Here is an 18,192-nt window from a genome sequence, read left to right as displayed (position 1 = left end):
ACTGAATTATGTTGTTATAAGCATAGTGTTATTTCTGACCTGCAACGAGTTTCCTTCATCACAAAGAAAATCTACTTGCACCTCTAATATTGCCTGCTTCCATCCCACCCTCTGCTTATTCAGCAAAACTCACTCATTTTGTTGGCACATTCAGACTCAAATTATCCAAATGCTCTTTCTGGTCCATTAGCATAGACTCTAAATTTTAGCACATCTAAATCTCTGTCGTATGGATTCACACAACTTTATCCTCACCTGTGTTTTGGTGCTTATCAATATCGACTCCTACTATCCCAATACCTCAAATTCTAATTCTTCTCTTTGCGTATAAACCCTTCAAGGTCTTGTCTCTCCATATCTCTGTCACTTCAACCAGCCATTCAGTCCACCTGAATTCTTCTTAGTCTCAGCCTATTTACCCTTTTCTGAATCCCAGCAATGGCAGCCACAGCTTCAGCTGCCTTGGCCCAATTTCCTATATTTTCCTACTAATCCTCTTTTCTTCACTTCCCTCTGACCAAGAAATATATGAAGAAACAGCGTAAAACATAAAATATCAGTTCCTATATTAATCTAACCAGTAAACACTCAGAGCCAAAACTGGTCTTTGATATCAAAATCCCTCACCTACAAAACCTGTAGAGGTTGTTCAGAAACAAAGTTCTGAAGTATTGAGTACTGATGAAGTATCATTACAAGTATCATATTATCATAGCAACATAAGTTGTACCTTAGCCCCTCCTTTTCCTGCTCCCTTTTTGCCTTTCTTTCCTCCAGTTTTCTTGGCAGATTGTGAGGACTTTGCTTTTTTTGCTGGTGGAGGTGTGATGATGGCTTCAAGCTTCCCTTTAGATCCTCGTTTCTTAGACAATAACTCTGGATGAATATTAGGTAGGACACCACCACTTGCAATAGTGACACCCTTCAGCAGCTACAAGGAGAAAATAAGCATTACAGCTATAATTCTACTTTTACAATAATTTGTAAACAGATGTATAATAATATGCTAAAATAAAGTTAAATATAGGTCCATGGAGTGGATTTTCAAGGATTCAGGGAGACTTTGTCAATGGGTGGAAATGGTAGCTGGGACCCCATTTCTGAGGTTTTGTTTTGCAGTGTGACAATTAAAGGTTTGGACTGGCTTAAATCCCAAGCTGAATTTCTGACCTGGCTGACTCCATTGTGAGGACATGCATGTCCCAGTCCTCTTTAACTTCCAAGGAGTTGGGCCAACACTTAAAGGTCGTGTAGCTCAGGGCACCTTATGAATTCAGTGGATGAGCAAGATACCACAGGGATGATGCATGGTGACTAAACAGAATAGACGGTTAGGATTTCAAAATAAAATGAAGAAAAGCAAAAATATTGAAATTATTGGGGAGCAAAATTAAAATGAAGTGCTGGAAAAACTCAGCAAGTTTCACATTATCTGGAGACAAAGACAACATCTTGGACTGTAAACCACAACAAATAAGTAATGAAACCAAAGCATACAAAAGGTTGTCAAGACAAGGTCATCATCATGACAGACAACTTTTAATCTCAATCTACCGACCCACATAGGAATATTGGAATTTAGAGATGGATAACTGAATGAATTCTTGCATATGATAAAGCATAAAACATAACAAACATTGTAATGACTCTCACAGCAAGCAGTTTTTCAGCCTTTTAAACAAGCTCAGATTCATAATATAATTATGATCGCGTGATCAACACTTCAAGGTGATTAGATTACTTACAGTGTGGAAACAGGCCCTTCGGCCCAACAAGTCCACAGCGACCCACCGAAGCGCAATCCACCCATACCCCTACATTTACCCCTTACCTAACACTACGGGCAATTTAGCATGGCCAATTCACCTGACCCGCACATCTTTGGACTGTGGGAGGAAACCGGAGCACCCGGAGGAAACCCACGCAGACACAGGGAGAACGTGCACACTCCACACAGTCAGTCGCCTGAGTCGGGAATTGAACCCGGGTCTCGGGCGCTGTGAGGCAGCAGTGCTAACCACTGTGCCATGGTGCTTTCAAGACTTTTTTTAATACATGAAAGCAACAGTTACCAAGCTGGAATAGAACAGTAATCAGTGACGATTGGAAGTGTGATTAATGCACTGAATTTTAAAACCATCTTAAAACTCAAAAAGCAAAGTAGTAGAGACTAGATACCTCTAAGGAGAACTATCCCAGCCTGTGGGGGGTGGGGCGGGGGGGGCGGTATTTGGTTGAGGTGTGCAAAGTTTTAAGGGGCATACGTAAAAGGTAGACAGAGAGAAACATTTCCTCTGCAGAGGAGTCAGTGAGTGTGGGCACAGTTTCAAAGCAAGGGACAGGATGTTTAGAGAGGATTTGAAACACAAAAATCCCCAGAGGGTTGTGGATATGTGGAACTCACTGCTGAAAAGGCTGAGAGAAGTTGGAACACTCAAGGCAGTTCAGAACTATTTAGACGAATATTTGAAATGCCTTAGCATACAAGGCTATGGGCCAAATGCTGGAAAATGGAATTAGAATAGAAGGATATTTGATGACCAGCACGGAGACAACAAGGCAAAGGGCCAGCTTCCAAGCCGCAAAAACTCTCTGAATATATGAAAGTCAGCTGCAGATGTGCTTCCCCTGACAAATAGAAAATAAAAGTTGAAGTGTCCTATCCAACAATTAGCATAACTATTTCAAGTTTTTGTGGTACATTCAAAGTCAATGATTTAGTTTTTTTTTCCTCCTCCTGCAGACCACCTAAGACTTATGTTCCGTGTTCACATTACTTCTTTGCTTCATCTTCTGAGCTAACATAGTGACTACAACAAAACAGACTAAATCTTAAACATATTTTTTTCCCCACTTGATGAAGAAATCACAGAAAACCTCAACAAGTCTACAGGATACAACATACCTGGTTCAGTTCTTCATCATTTGCAATAGCCAGCAGGATGTGCCTGGGGGTAACTCTTCCCTTCTTGTTATCTCTAGCAGCATTACCAGCCAATTCCAAAATTTCAGCTGGAAGATAATCAGTTTGTTAAAAGTTATTTTACTCTGAACGTCAAATTAAACCAAAAGGAAAGTTAGCATATGTGTCAGCAAGTAGAAGACTCAACATGTAAAAAGTAATTAACTGATTTGTTCAGAGAAGATTAAATTCCCCTCATGTTAATACTGGGGGAGTTTGTATCTAAAGAGACATTTTTATTTAGGCAACAAATAAACTGTGGCTTTGATTAAAGGAAATAAAATAGGAATAAAAATATCCTAACTTCTGTTTATCACATATTATACATAAAATGAATCCGGTGTTAATGCACAGATACTTTCAACTAAAGATCTGTTGTACTCCTCAGTCCCAGCTCAGTGCCTGCAATTTCAAACTCTTCTTAATAAGTTTACAATTGATGCAATAGCAGCAAATTAAACAATGAACCTATTTTATAAGTAAAACTTCATGAATTAATAATGTAATTGATTATTGCTGAGTCAAGAAATAAAACAGTAACTTTCGGTGGTTGGGCTGGGAGGGAAGGGGATTAATATCTCACATTTCTTTTAATTCCATTAGTGCTTCACTTAAAATTTCAAAGCAGGTGCAGAACAAACAAGGTTGATAACCTCTAATTAATAATGGACTGTAAATGTCTCCCACATTTTAGTAACAGGTGAGGAATTCTCATTTCTGGACTCAAATGTCTTCACTGACAGTGGTTGCTTTCTTTAACAGTGAGTGGAAAGTGAGCTAGTAGTAGCATTGTAGCTCAATTAAAAGCAACTTAAAATCCTTTGTATTGTGACAGTGGGTCAAAGTAGTGCATAGAGGAATGCAGTGAGTGAAGTTTATTCAGCTCTTGAGGAGCTGGGAGATTACTGAATATCTCCAACTTTGAGATGAAAATGTTGGATACCTCTGTCGTACTCAACTGAATAATTACCTGGGAAACCTTGAGGTAGGTTAAAACTGAGTCTAGCATCTGGGTAGCTAAACAACTGATTGTCCAACCAGTTCCCCCGTAATCCAACTACATACTGTGAACACCTGCCCACCAACAGAGGTCTACTTCCACAAGCCCCAACCCATACCACTCCAAAATCAAGTCTCCCCAACTACCTCCACACAACCTGTCATTCCCCCCTCCATTCCAACCTGACAATCCCCATAGTCTGACCTGACTATACGCCCAACTACTCTCCTAAACTGACCTGGCAAGCAGCTATCCATTCAATACCATTCAACGACTGGGCCTTTAAATTTATCTTGCAGAAACTTGGACGGTAAAAGGGGAATGGTTTTCTTCATTGATCCTCTTTGCAAGTCTCTGTGTAGGTTTTGCTCAGAGGAAGTTCTTCAGGATGCCATATTAAATTGTCAGAACTTTTATTACGTAACCAGCTTTGCGCATAGTTTTCTGATGCATTGGTTCCAATGCTAATTGGGAGATATGGACTGACCTGTTTGGGTGGCCTTATTATTGAGCTGAAAACTTCCTTATGTAGTGGCGGCACTGCTTCACTATCAGCCAAATGCATGAATCGGGACCTCAATTACTTAATTGATTTGCATATCTATTAAACTGGCAGTTGATCCAAATCCTGGCCTACCTCAAGGTTGAAGAACCACTCCTGCATGGCATTCCATTATATGCCTGTTCTCGCCAGCCTTCCCAAATATTGCCACCTTACCCCAGCTCCTACCTTTGATTCCAGCAACCGAAGGCGCAGAGAAAGGTGTCCCAAGACTTTGAGAATGTTACAACAAAATCTACTTATCAAACCATAAAAAGAAAACATGCCAAAAATATTTCAGTGCTATATCTCATTTCTTGGCACCAGCAATCATTCCACATAGATTATACACTCAAATCACACTCCCAACATCGAAACATTCGATATTTCGGTGTGTTATTTTACATTATGTTTGATCTCTATGGAATACTTGGCTAAAATTTTAGTTTCACACTTAAGTCATAGAGATGTACAGCATGGAAACAGACCCTTTCTTCCAACCTGTCCATGCCGACCAGATATTCTAACCCAAGCTACTCCCACCTGCCAGCACCCAGCCCATATCCCACCAAACCCTTCCTATTCATATACTCATCCAAATGCCTCTTAAATGTTGCAATTGTATCACCCTACGCCAACTCCTCCAGCAGCTCATTCCATACCCGTACCACCCTCTGCATGAAAAGGTTTCCCAGTTAGGTCTCTTTTATATCTTTCCTCTCTCACCTTAAACTATGCCCTCTAGTTCTGGAATCCCCAAGCCCAGGGAAAAGACTGTCTATTTATCCTATCCATGCCCCTCATAATTTTGTAAACCTCTATAAGGTCACCCCTCAGCCTCCAATGGTCCAGGGAAAACAGCCCCAGCCTGTTCAGCCTCTCCCTACCTCCAACCCTGGCAACATCCTTGTAAATCTTTTCTGAACCCTTTCAAGTTTCACAACATCTTGCCAATAGGAAGGAGACCAGAATTGCACGCAATATTCCAACAGTGGCCTAACCAATGTCCTGTACAGCCGCAACATGACCTCCCAACTCCCGTACTCAATACTTTGACCAATAAAGGAAAGCATACCAAACGCCTTCTTCACTATCCTATGTACCTGCGACTCCATTGTCAAGGAGCTAGGAACCTGCATTCCAAGGTCTCTTTGTTCAACAACACTCCCTAGGACCTTACCATTAAGTGTACAAGTCCTCCTAAGATTTGCTTTTCCAAAATGCAGCACCTCGCACTTATCTGAATTAAACTCCATCTGCCACTTCTCGGCCCATTGCCCCATCTGGTCCAGATCCTGTTGTAATCTGAGGTATCCCTCTTCGCTGTCCACTACACCTCCAATTTTGGTGTCATCTACAAACTTACTAACTGTACCTCTAATGCTGGCATCCAAATCATTTATGTAAATGACAAAAAGTAGAGGACCCAGCACCAATCCTTGTGGCACTCCACTGGTCACGGGCCTCCAGTCTGAAAAACAACCCTCCACCACCTTCTGTCTTCTACCTTTGAGCCAGTTCTAAATCCAAATAGCTTGTTCTCCCTGTATTCCATGAGATCTCACCTTGCTAATCAGTCTCCCATGGGGAACCTTGTTGAACGCCTTACTGAAGTGCATATAGATCACATCTACTGCTCTGCCCTCATCAATCCTCTTTTTACTTCTTCAAAAAAACTCAATCAAGTTTGAGAGACATGATTTCCTACTCAAAAGCCATGTTGACTAACCCTAATCAGTCCTTGCCTTTCCAAACACAATATACATTCTGTCCCTCAGGATTCCCTCCAACAACTTGCCCACCACCGAGGTCAGGCTCACCAGGCAATAGTTCCGTGGCTTGTCTTTACCACCCTTCTTAAACAGTGGCACCACGTTTGCCAACCTGCAGTCTTCCAGCACCTCACCTGTGACTATCGATGATACAAATATCTCAGCAAGAAGCCCAGCAATCTCTTCTCTGGCTTCCCACAGAGTTCTCGGGTACACCTGATCAGATCCTGGGGATTTATCCACCTGTACCCATTTCAAGGCATGCAGCACTTCCTCATCTGTAATCTGGACATTTTGTAAGATGTCACCATCTATTTCCCTAGAGTCTATAACTTCCATATCCTTTTCCACAGTAAATACTGATGCAAAATATTAATTTAGTACCTCCCCCATTTTCTGTGGCTCCACACAAAGACCACTGTGCTGATCTTTGAGGGGCCCTATTCTCTCCCTAGTTACCCTTTTTTATTTAATAAATTTGTAAAAACCCTTTGGATTCTCCTTAATTCTATTTGCCAAAGCTATCTCATGCCCCCTTTTTGCCCTCCTGATTTTCCTCTTAAGTATACTCCTACTTCCTTTATACTCTTCTAAGAATTCATTCAATCTACCTGTCTATACCTTACATATTCTTCTTTTTTTTCTTAACCAAACCCTCAATTTCTTGAGTCATCCAGCATTCCCTATACCTACCAGCCTTTCCTTTCACCCTGACAGGAGTATACTTTCTCTGGATTCTTGTTATGTCATTTCTGAAGGCTTCCCATTTTCCAGCCGTCCCTTTACTTGCGAACATCTGCCTCCAATCAGCTTTCGAAAGTTCTTGTTTAATACCGTCAAAATTGGCCTTTCTCCAATTTAGAACTTCAACTTTTCGATCTGGTCTATCCTTTTCCATTTAAATCTAATAGAATTATGGTCGCTGGCTGCAAAGTGCTCCCCCACTGACACCTCAGTCACCTGCCCTGCCTTATTTCCAAAGAGTCAGTCAGGTTTTGCACCTTCTCTTGTAGGTACATCCACATAATGAATCAGAAAATTGTCTTGTACACACTTAAGAAATCCCTCTCCATCTAACCTTTAACACTATGGCATTCCTAGTCTATGTTTGAAAAGTTAAAATCCCCCACCATAATTACCCTATTATTCTTACAGATAGCTAAGATCTCCTTACAAGTTTGTTTCTCAATTTCCCTCTGACTATTAGGAGGTCTATAATACAATCCCAATAAGGTGATCATCCCTTTCTTATTTCTCAGTTCCACCCAAATAACTTCCCTGGATGTATTTCTGGGAATATCCTCCTTCAACACAGCTGTAATGCTATCTCTTATCAAAAATGCCACTCCCCCTCCTCTCTCGTCTCCCTTTCTATCCTTCCTGTAGCATTTGTATCCTGGAACATTAAGCTTCCAGTCCTGCCCATCCCTGAGCCATGTTTCTGTAATCGCTATGATATCCCAGTCCCATGTGCCTAACCATGCCCAGAGTTCATCTGCCTTCCCTGTTAGGGCCCTTGCATTGAAATATCAATAATGGTGGTAGGGATAAACCAGGAAACTGGAGAGATATAAGTCTAACACCTTTGGTAGGGAATCTATTGGAAAATAAATCTGAAGTACAAAATTAATCTTCACTTGGAGAGGCTAGGACTAATCAAAGATGATCAAAACAGCTTTGTATGGGGGAGATTATATCTAACAAATTGGATTGCTCTTTTTTCATGGAGGTGACTAAGGTGTACAAATGAGGACAGTTCAACTGATGTAGCCTACATAAACTTCAGTAAAGCTTTTGACAAGATCTCATATTACTGATTCAGCTAAGAGCCCTTGGAATCAGAAGAATTTGGTAAATTGGATCCAAAACTGGTTAAGAGACAGATAGTGATGGTCAAGGGGTGTTTTTGTGACTAGAAAGACTGCGTCCAGTGGCGAACCACAGATTCAGTGCTGGTCCCTTGCTGTTTGCTGTGTACAATAATGATCTAGACATGAATGTGGCCGTTATAATCAGTACATTTGCAGATAACAAAAAATGGTGGTGTAGTAAGTAACAAAGAGGAAAGTCTTGGATTAGGTGACGATATAGATGAGCTGAACATTGACAAATGGAATTGAATGCTGAAGAGTGACAGGTGATGCATTTTGGGAGGACTAACTCGGCAAGGAGTACACATTACATGGTAGGACCTTGGAAAATACAGAGGATCACAGAGTCCATGGTGCACATGTCCATAAATCTATGCAGGACATGTAAATAAGGGGATTAAGATGACATTTGGTGTACTTGCCTTTATTAGTGAAGGCAATGAATACAAGATCAAGGAGGTTATGATACAGTGTAAATAACATTAGTTTGGAGAAAGATGGAGTATTGTGTACAGTTCTGGTCAACACACTACATGAAGGAGGTGTTTACATTCAAGAAAGTGCAGAAGATATTGATAAAGGACGTTGCGTGTTATTCAGGTTGAAGAAAGACTAAGTAGGCTGGGAGTTTTCTCCTTAGAGCAGAGAAGGCTGAGAGCAAATCTAATTGAGTTCGGAGGTAGATAAAGAAGAAGACATTTTCCCGTAATGGGGGGGGGTCAATAACCAGGGGTCACTATTGAAAGGTAAGGAGCAGAAGGTTTAGAATGGAGTTGAGAATTTTTTTATTTTCTGGAAAATGGGATTAGAATAGATGAATGTCTGATGATTGGCATGGACACAATGGGCTGAAGGGCCTCCTTCTGTGTCATTAAAACTCTATGACTCACCGGTCAGATATTCCAGAACTGCAGCCATGTACACTGGAGCACCAACGCCAATTCTGTATTTGGGGTGTCCTTTCTTTATGTAACGTAACATTCTTCCAACTGGGAAAATAACCCCAGCTTTTGCAGACCGGGAAATCTTGGTCGTTTTCTTCTTTCCACCTCTGCTGGACATGATGTTCGCAAAAGCCTACACTCTGATCAAAAGCAGTTACGTCAAAATTTGTTTCAAGCCATAATGGAATAAAACATGAGCAAGGTACACTCAAAACTACACAATATTGACTGTCAGATGCTAAATATATAAAGCAAAAACTAAACTTTAATTAAAATATCCAAAAACTTAAAACTAAATCCTGTCACCAAAATCTGGTTTTCAATTAATACATAAAAATGGAGTTGCTGGAAAAGTGCAGCAGGTCAGGCAGCATCAAAGGAGAAGGAGAATCAACATTTCGGGCATAAGCCCTTCTTCAGGAATGAGGAGGGTGTGCCAAGCAGGCTAAGATAAAAGATAGGGAGGAGGGACTTGGTGGAGGGGCGTTGGGAATGCGATCGGTGGAAGGAGGTTAAGGTGAGGGTGATAGGTCGGAGAGGGGGTGGGGGCGGAGAGGTCAGGAAGAAGATTGCAGGTCAAGAAGGCGGTGCTGCGTCCGAGGGTTGGGACTGAGAAAAGGTTGGGGATGGGGAAATGAGGAAGCTGGAGAAATCTGCATTCATCTCTTGTGGTTGGAGGGTTCCTAGGTGGAAGATGAGTCGGTCTTCCTCCAAGCGTCGTGTTGCGATGGTCTGGCGATGGAGGAGGCCAAGGACCTGCATGTCCTTGGCGGAGTGGGAGAGGGAGTTAAAGTGTTCAGCCACGGGGCAGTTGGGTTGGTTGGTGCGGGTGTCCCAGAGATGTTCTCTGAAACATTCCGCAAGTAGGCGGCCTGTCTCCCCAATATAGAGGAGGCCACATCGCGTGCAGTGGATGCAGTAAATGATGCGTGTGGAGGTGCAGGTGAATTTCTGATGGACATTGAAGGTCTTGGAGGGAAGTGAGGGGGGAGGTGTGTGCGCAATTTTAGCATTTTTTTCGGTTGCAGGGGAAGGTGCCGGGAGTGGAGGTTGGGTTGGTGGGGGGATGTGGATCTCTCAAGGGAGTCGTGGAGGGCGTGGTCTTTCTGGAACGCTGATGGGGGTGGGGAGGGAAATATATCTTGGTGGTGGGGTCTGTTTGGAGGTGGCGGAAATGACGAAGGATGATCCAATATATCTGGAGGTTGGTGGGGTGGTAGGTGAGGACTAGTGGGGTTCTGTCCTGGTGGCGGTTGGAGGGGTGGGATTCAAGGGCGGAGGAGCGGGAAGTGTAATCTAGGTAGCTGTGGGAGTCAGTAGGAGCACGAAGTAGGTTGAACAGTTCATCCACTTCACTAACACCTTCCACCCCGACCTCAAATTTACCTGGACCGTCTCAGACTCCTCTCTCCCCTTCCTCAACCTCTCCATCTCTATCTCGGACAACCGACACAACACGGACTATACTATAAAGCGACTGACTCTCACAGCTCCCTAGATTACACTTCTTCCCACCCTGCCCCCTGTAAAAACGCCATCCCATAATCCCAATTCCTTCGCCTTATCTGCTCCCAGGAGGACCAATTCCAATACCGAACAATCCAGATGGCCTCCTTCTTCAAAGACCGCAATTTCCCCTCAGACGTGGATGACGATGATCTCCACCGCATCTCCTCCACTTCCCGCTCCTCCGCCCTTGAACCCCGTCCCTCCAATCGCCACCAGGACAGAACCCCACTAGTCCTCACCTACCACCCTACCAACCTCCAGAAACATCGGATAATCCTTTGTCATTTCCGCCACCTCCAAACAGACCCCACCACCAAAGATATATTTCCCTCCCCTCCCCTATCAGCGTTCCGGAAAGACCACTCCCTCCGCGACTCCCTCGTCAGGTCCACACCCCCTACCAACCCAACCTCCACTCCCGGCACCTTCCCCGGCAACCGCAAGAAATGCAAAACTTGCGCCCATACCTCCCCCCTCACTTCCCTCCAAAGCCCAAAGGAATCCTTCAATATCCATCAGAAATTCACCTGCACCTCCACACACATCATTTACTGCATACGCTGCACCCGATGTGGCCTCCTCTATATTGGGGAGACAGGCCGCCTACTTGCGGAACGTTTCAGAGAACATCTCTGGGACACCCGCACCAACCAACCCAACTGCCCCATGGCTGAACACTTTAACTCCCCCTCCCACTCCACCAAGAACATGCAGGTCCTTGGCCTCCTCCATCGCCAGACCATGGCAACACAACGCCTGGAGGAAGAGTGACTCATCTTCCACCTAGGAACCCTCCAAGCGCAAGGGATGAATGCAGATTTCTCCAGCTTCCTCATTTCCCCTCCCCCCACCTTTTCTCAGTCCCAACCCTCAGACTCAGCAATGCCTCCTTGACCTGCAATCTTCTTCCCGACCTCTCCGCCCCCACCCCCTCTCTGGCCTATCACCCTCACCTTAACCTCCTTCCACCTATCGCATTCCCAACGCCCCTCCACCAAGTCCCTCCTCCCTATCTTTTATCTTAGCCTGCTTGGCACATCCTCCTCATTCCTGAAGAAGGGCTTATGCCCGAAACGTCGATTCTCCTTCTCCTTTGATGCTGCCTGACCTGCTGCGCTTTTCCAGCAACACATTTTTTAGCTCCGATCCCCAGCATCTGCAGTCCTCACTTTCTCCTTTTAATTAATACTTCCTGCTTAAATGAGTAGTTCTGCAAGCCTGAACGATGACAAAAAAAATCACAAATCTTTCCTGTCTTAAATGGATACTCCAAAACTTGCTTTTAAAAAGGACTATCATTTAGATGCTGACATACAATATAAAATGTAGAAACTTTGCAGCTACTTAACTTTTGCTCAACGTCCATCATTTTAAACAATTTGACCGGAAGTAATTGGAATTTGAAAACCTCCAACCAGGCCTTCTATTTTTGCTGAATTTAAACAATTGCAGAATTATAAATTCCAAATGTTCGTAAACTCAAAGTCACCTAGTCACATCACACTCATTCTTTCCCCAGCTTATCATCGGTTGTGTTTTTCTGCCCAAGCTGCTAACTCATTAATTTGTAAAGTAATGGTTCAGGTTGGTGAAATAACATCATAAGATTCATGCGTTAATGATGTGTAAATCAACCAGCAACTTGTGACAAAAAAAGATATATCACCCGTGAGTAATCTAACAGATTTCAGGTAGATTTTTGCCACTCCACTGTTAACTTTGCAAAAATAGCATTTTGCCTTTAAAGTCACATGATTATCATGAAGTTGTGCATTTTTGGATTGGTTGTCTATTCAACTAAATGCAAATTGTTCATAACAGATCCAGTATCTTAAAAATGAGCTACCATAAGTCCCTTAGGGACATCAGCAGCAGTAGAATTGCATTCTACCACAATCTTTTCACAACATCACGGCATGCTATATCCTTCAATTTAGCATACATCGGAGTAGATCAAGCAAGCGAAGTCTGACAATGACATGGGATCTCTCTTCCTACATCAAGTCAGGGCATCTGAAAACTATGTTTCTTCTTAACTAACAAGAACAAAAGACTGAGAAATCAAAAGTTTTTTTTCAAAGTTAGCATACGGGTCACTTGTAAACCTAACATTTGTTATCCATTTCTAACTGCCCTCAAGCAAATGATGCCAAACTGCCTTGAACCACTGCACTCCATATCCTGCAGTCCCAGGATTTCAACAGAATGATAAGGAAAAGTAATTTAGTTCAGTCAGACTGGCCCAAAACTTGGAGGGAGTCTTGTAGTGATGGTATTGCCTTGCTGCTCTTGTCTTTTCAGGTTCAGGACTATGGAGGCAACAAGGGGCGGAGTGGGGGGGGGGGAATAATATTAGCTGAATTAGCTAATTTAGCTTTTGCAGAAACATTAAGTTGAAGGGCCTCCTTCTTTGCTGTACCAGTTCTACAATTCATCAGGTGTGCATGGAGCAAGGGAATTTCCTTACTATGCAAATATGCTTTTGTCAAGACTTGTTAGATAGACTTGTTTTTCAACAATGTAATTCTCTTGAGCTACTACTATTCCTGCATGTACAGCACCTTTGTTATTATTATTGCAACACACTTCACAATAGCCTCATTAAATTAAATAGATGAAGAGGGTGGTCACAGTTGGGTTCAAGTAGATCTTTAAATGAGAGTGTAAAGGAAGAAATGAGACATAAGCGCTAGAGGCAAAACGATAATGGTGGAGCAGGTTTGGGCTGAGTGCCATAATTTGGACAAGTTACAAAAATACTGAGGGTTAAGAAGGGGCTGAAAAACAAGAAGAAAATTTTAATTTCAAGAACCAACAACCCAACAAAAGTTAAAGAAATAATTGATTATTCTGAATTGGTATAATTTGGGATTTGGTATAAATTAAGGCTTGTGAAAGGTGAAGAACAGAAATCTAGCAAGGAATCAATGGAATATTTAGTCTGGATGCTGATCAAGCTTTGAATATTTATTTCAGTAGCAGAATGTCAAAGTATTCATTAACTGCGATTAAAGCTGTTTATCAAAAGTGGGTTACATAGTTATGCTGCCCTGTTTATTTGTATTATGTTGATTATTAGAGAAAAAAAATGAACTCAGCTGAGCTCTAGTTCATCTGTGAAGCCAGAAATAAATTGAATAATGTTAAGCACAAATTCTGTCAATTCATGTTGCAACTCAATTCTATGATTTGCACTACAATGTGAGCTCTGTATTTTGAACAGAACTCAAATAATACTATCCATCTTACAATAAAACTAGATTTGTTAAAGAAGATGCCAAGAGTAAACCTATTGTTCCTGCACAAATCTTGCAAAGCTGGAGACTAACAAAATATAAATTTGCTCATGTTACTAAAACAGCTGGGAACATCCAGAAATGGCTTCATTGCCATCTGCCTTAGGATAATTCTACAAGGCTGTCGCAAGCTACATAAAACCAACACATTGTGAACTGCTGCACAAAAGGTGTAACAGTATGCATAGCCCTTTCAATGTGGTAAAATGTCCTAACTTTTCTTCACAGTATTAATAAAAGCAAGTCAAACAAAGCCACATAGGGAATGGTATGATAGTGACCAAAAAGTTGGTTAAAAAGATGGTTTCTAATGGGCAACTTAAAGGAGGCATAAAAGCAGAAAGCTTTAAAGGAAGGAATTCCAAAGCTTGGTACCTATGCTGCTTATCAAGATGTTGTGAAACTTGAAAGGGTTCAGAAAAGATTTACAAGGATGATGCCAGGGTTGGAGGACTTGAGCTATAGGGAGACGCTGAATAGACTGGGGCTGTTTTCCCTGGAACGTCAGAGGCTGAGGGGTGACCTTATAAGATCATGAGGGGCATGGATAGGGTAAATAGACAAAGTCTCCTCCCTGGGGTGGGGGAGTCCAGAATTAGAGAGCATTGGTTTAGGGTTAGAGGGGAAAGATATAAAAGAGACTTAAGGGGCAACTTTTTCACACAGAGGGTGGTACATGTATGGAATGAGCTGCCAGAGGAAGTGGTGGAGGCTGGTACAATTGCACCATTTAAAAAGCATCTGGATGGGTATGTGAATAGGAAGGGTTTGGAGGGATATGGGCCAGGTGCTGGCAGGTGGGAATAGATGGGTTGGGATGTCTGGTCAGCATGGACAAGTTGGACCGATGGGTCTGTTTCTGTGCTATACATCTCTATGATTCTATGACTGTATGTCGGTGCTATAGTGAAGGCTGAAGGCATGTAAAGTTCATGGAGGATTGTAAGTTCAGAAAATTGCATAGCGAAGAGGAATGCCATTGAGGGATTTGAAGACCATCACAAGAATTTAAATTTAATGTGCAGGTGGGCTACAAATCAATATTTGTCAGTGAGCACAGGCATGTTGAGCTAACAAGGACTTATGAGTTAGGATGCATGCAGCAGAGTTTTGTATGAGCTGAAGGGAATGGAGTGTGGAGGAATAGGCGCCAGCCAGGAGGAGATTACAACAGTTCAACTCTAGAAATGCAAAAGCATAAACAAGGGTTCCAGCACCATCTCAGCTGCAGCAGGTGCAGAGATAATGACATTACGTAGTTAAAGGCAGTTTTAGCAATGAACAGGATATAGACATACTGAAGATGGTTGGCATGGATGGCAGTTTCCATGCTGTACATCTTAGATTAGATTAGATTACTTATAGTGTGGAAACAGGCCCTTCGGCCCAACAAGTCCGCACCGACCCGTATACCACCCAGACCCATACTCCCACATTTACCCCTTCACCTAACACTTTGGGCAATTTAGCATGGCCAATTCACCTAACCTGCACATTTCTGGATTGTGGGAGGAAAACAGAGCACCCAGAGAGAGTTGCCTGAGGCGGGAATTGAACCCAGGTCTCTGGTGCTGTGAGACAGCAGTGCTAACCACTGTGCCACCCATCTATGACTCTATGTGGATATACAACTGAAAATGTGTTGCTGGTTAAAGCACAGCACGTTAGGCAGCATCCAATGATGAAGGGCTTATGCCCGAAACGTCGAATTTCCTATTCCTTGGATGCTGCCTAACGTGCTGTGCTTTAACCAGCAACACATTTTCAGCTGTGATCTCCAGCATCTGCAGACCTCATTTTTTACCCGATGGATATACAACTGCCATACAGAAGCAGTTAATGACTTCATTAAAACTGCGTCTGTAAAATCCATTGATATTCGAACAGCTTGTTCCTTCTGACAGCAATGCCCACCAGATCGGCTAAATGGAAAGAAAGACTAGAGAAGTCAAACAAGAACCGAGAATGGTCAGTATAATTTCAGACAACTCTCGAGGCGCAAATGGCATGTAACCTAGGATACTATGCAAAGCCTAATCAGAATCCCAGCAATCTGCTCAGTACATTATTAATATTTTGACCAGCTCTTGTAATTTGTAGGACACCACCATGTGCAAAATTGTTGTTGATTTCATGCACGCAACAGTAATAACTGCACAAAGTAATTCATCATGTGAAGTGCTTTGTCATGCTGTGCAACTGAGAAAGTGAAATTCCATAACTGTTGTTCTAAGGTGCTGTATAAGTGGATGTTCTTTTTGAATTTGAATGGGTTTCAGTTTTTTTGGAACTCAACAATTTTGTTCAAGTTATGCTTTATGAAAGAGTTTCTTTTTAAATTGCAGTTGGTCAGATTCACAATTGTCTCCCTTGAACACTGCAAAATCATTAGCAGTATGCTATAGACATACAATATAGCTCAGTTTACCTTCCAACCATGTCCTAACTTCCGTTTTCATAACATCCCACTTGTTTACAACACTGCACTGTTTTCCAAAATCACAGCAGGAATAACATCAATATCTAATGACGTGAGTATTTCTTTAAAAAAAGTTGGAAAATATTTTGTGCTTATTTATCATAATAATTAGCCAAAATCCACTTCTCATGAGCACAGAAGGAATCTCAACCCTGGTCCTGCAGCACAAGAATAAAACTACAACAGATTGGAATTATTTTAAAAATGCACAGTTTAGCTTGAAGGGAAACCATGACATAACTCTAGTTTAAAATAATAATCTGTTAAGACATTATAGTTGCAACAAGCCATATCCTCAAATGAACAGCATAAACATTAATCTCCTCCCAATAAATGAAACCCGGAGGTCAATGAGCCAGTTGGTCAATTTTTTCTCCTTCATGAAGCAGATGCATTGAAATCAGATCACTGGTGTCTGCCAAATTAATTGACCTTTGCTAGGTTAACAGTTTAAACATCAAATGACCTCACTGATTCAAAGGCATCATGATATTGTCATTGAACTAATAATCCAGATCTTGGAATCCAGGTTCAAAACCCATTATTTTGAGTTAAAGAACAATCTGGAATTAAAAGTCTACTTGATGACCACAAAACTAATGTTAATTGAAATAAAAGAAAATTTGATTTACTAATGCCCTTCAAGGGGAGAAACTTGCCATCCTCACCTGATATGTCCTACGTGCAAATCCGAACCCACAGCAACGTGTTTGACTCTTAACTATCCTCTGAGATATTCCAGCATGCCATTCAGTTGTACCAAACCAATAAAATGTCTCAAAGAAGGAATATAAACACTGACCTAGACAGTGGAAATGACAATAGTAAACTTAGTCCTGTTGACCCTGCAAAGTCCTTCTTGGCAACATCTAGTGGCTTACTGCCAAAACTAAGAAAGCTATCTCAGACTAGTCAATTAACAGCCTGTCACTGTCGTACTCAGGGAATCATTCCTTAAGGACAATGCCCCAGACATCATCACCATCATCCTTGGGTATATCTTATTCCACTGAAAGCATAGTTTGACCAGAGGTGCAGCATAGTGGTATAGAGCTCGAAGGGAGTTGCCCGAGAGTTTTCAATATTTACTGTGAAATTCATAAAGTCTCATGGCATAAGGTATCCTTAATGTACCCATCATCACCACTACTAAACCCCCCATTCCACTCCACCCTCCACACTCAACTGATGAATCAGAACTCCTCTACATTAAGCACAACTTGGAGGAATTGCTGAGGATGGCAAGAGCACAGGAGACTTCATTGTACATCATCAAAAGTGACTTGGCATCAGCACTACTGACCGAGTTGGCCAAGTCCTAATGAACATAACTACTGGATCAGGTCTGCAGCAAGAGGTGAAGAAATCACCAAAGGGAAAATAATTCTTGACCCCATCCTCAATAATCTATCTGATATAGACATCTGTCCACAACAGTATTAAGAGTGACCAACACACAGTCCTTGTGGAAATTAAGTTCCATCTTCACAATGAGATGGCCTTTCACTGTGTTGTGTGGCACAATCCCTGTGCTAAATGAGATTACTGCTAAGAGATGTAACAACTTAATACCAGGTATCCGTGAAACACAGTGGGCCATCAGTAGGAAAACTGCACTCAACACAGTCTGCAACTTCATGATACTACATATCCTTCACTCTACAATTACCATCAAACCAGGGCAAACAACACTATTTCAATTAAAAGTGTAGGAGACATGCCTGGAACAGCACTAGATACACTTAAAAAGGCAGTTTCAACTTGGTGAAGCTGCAACATAGGATTAATTGTGGCAAATGGCACAGCAATGAGTGGGTG

General features: G+C 42.1%; 1 protein-coding gene across 2 annotated transcripts in view; it reads right to left on the bottom strand.

Annotated features, from left to right (window-relative positions):
• LOC132823212 (core histone macro-H2A.1) overlaps positions 1 to 18,192 on the bottom strand; it is a 43,369-nt gene that overhangs the window by 22,932 nt on the left and 2,245 nt on the right. For both annotated transcript variants that reach the window (XM_060836819.1, XM_060836820.1), the window contains exons 2-4: positions 9,037 to 9,230; positions 2,906 to 3,012; positions 731 to 931 (exon numbers count right to left, since the gene is read on the bottom strand). In XM_060836819.1, coding sequence (XP_060692802.1) covers positions 731 to 931; positions 2,906 to 3,012; positions 9,037 to 9,208 — 480 coding nt within the window. In that variant the 5' untranslated portion in view covers positions 9,209 to 9,230. The remainder of the gene's footprint in view (positions 1 to 730; positions 932 to 2,905; positions 3,013 to 9,036; positions 9,231 to 18,192) is intronic.

The sequence above is a fragment of the Hemiscyllium ocellatum genome, chromosome 16 (genome assembly GCF_020745735.1).
Source record: "Hemiscyllium ocellatum isolate sHemOce1 chromosome 16, sHemOce1.pat.X.cur, whole genome shotgun sequence".
NCBI classification, from domain to species: Eukaryota; Metazoa; Chordata; class Chondrichthyes; order Orectolobiformes; family Hemiscylliidae; genus Hemiscyllium; species Hemiscyllium ocellatum.
Note: the sequence above shows the minus strand (reverse complement) of the source record. Positions and strands in the feature narration are given on the sequence as shown.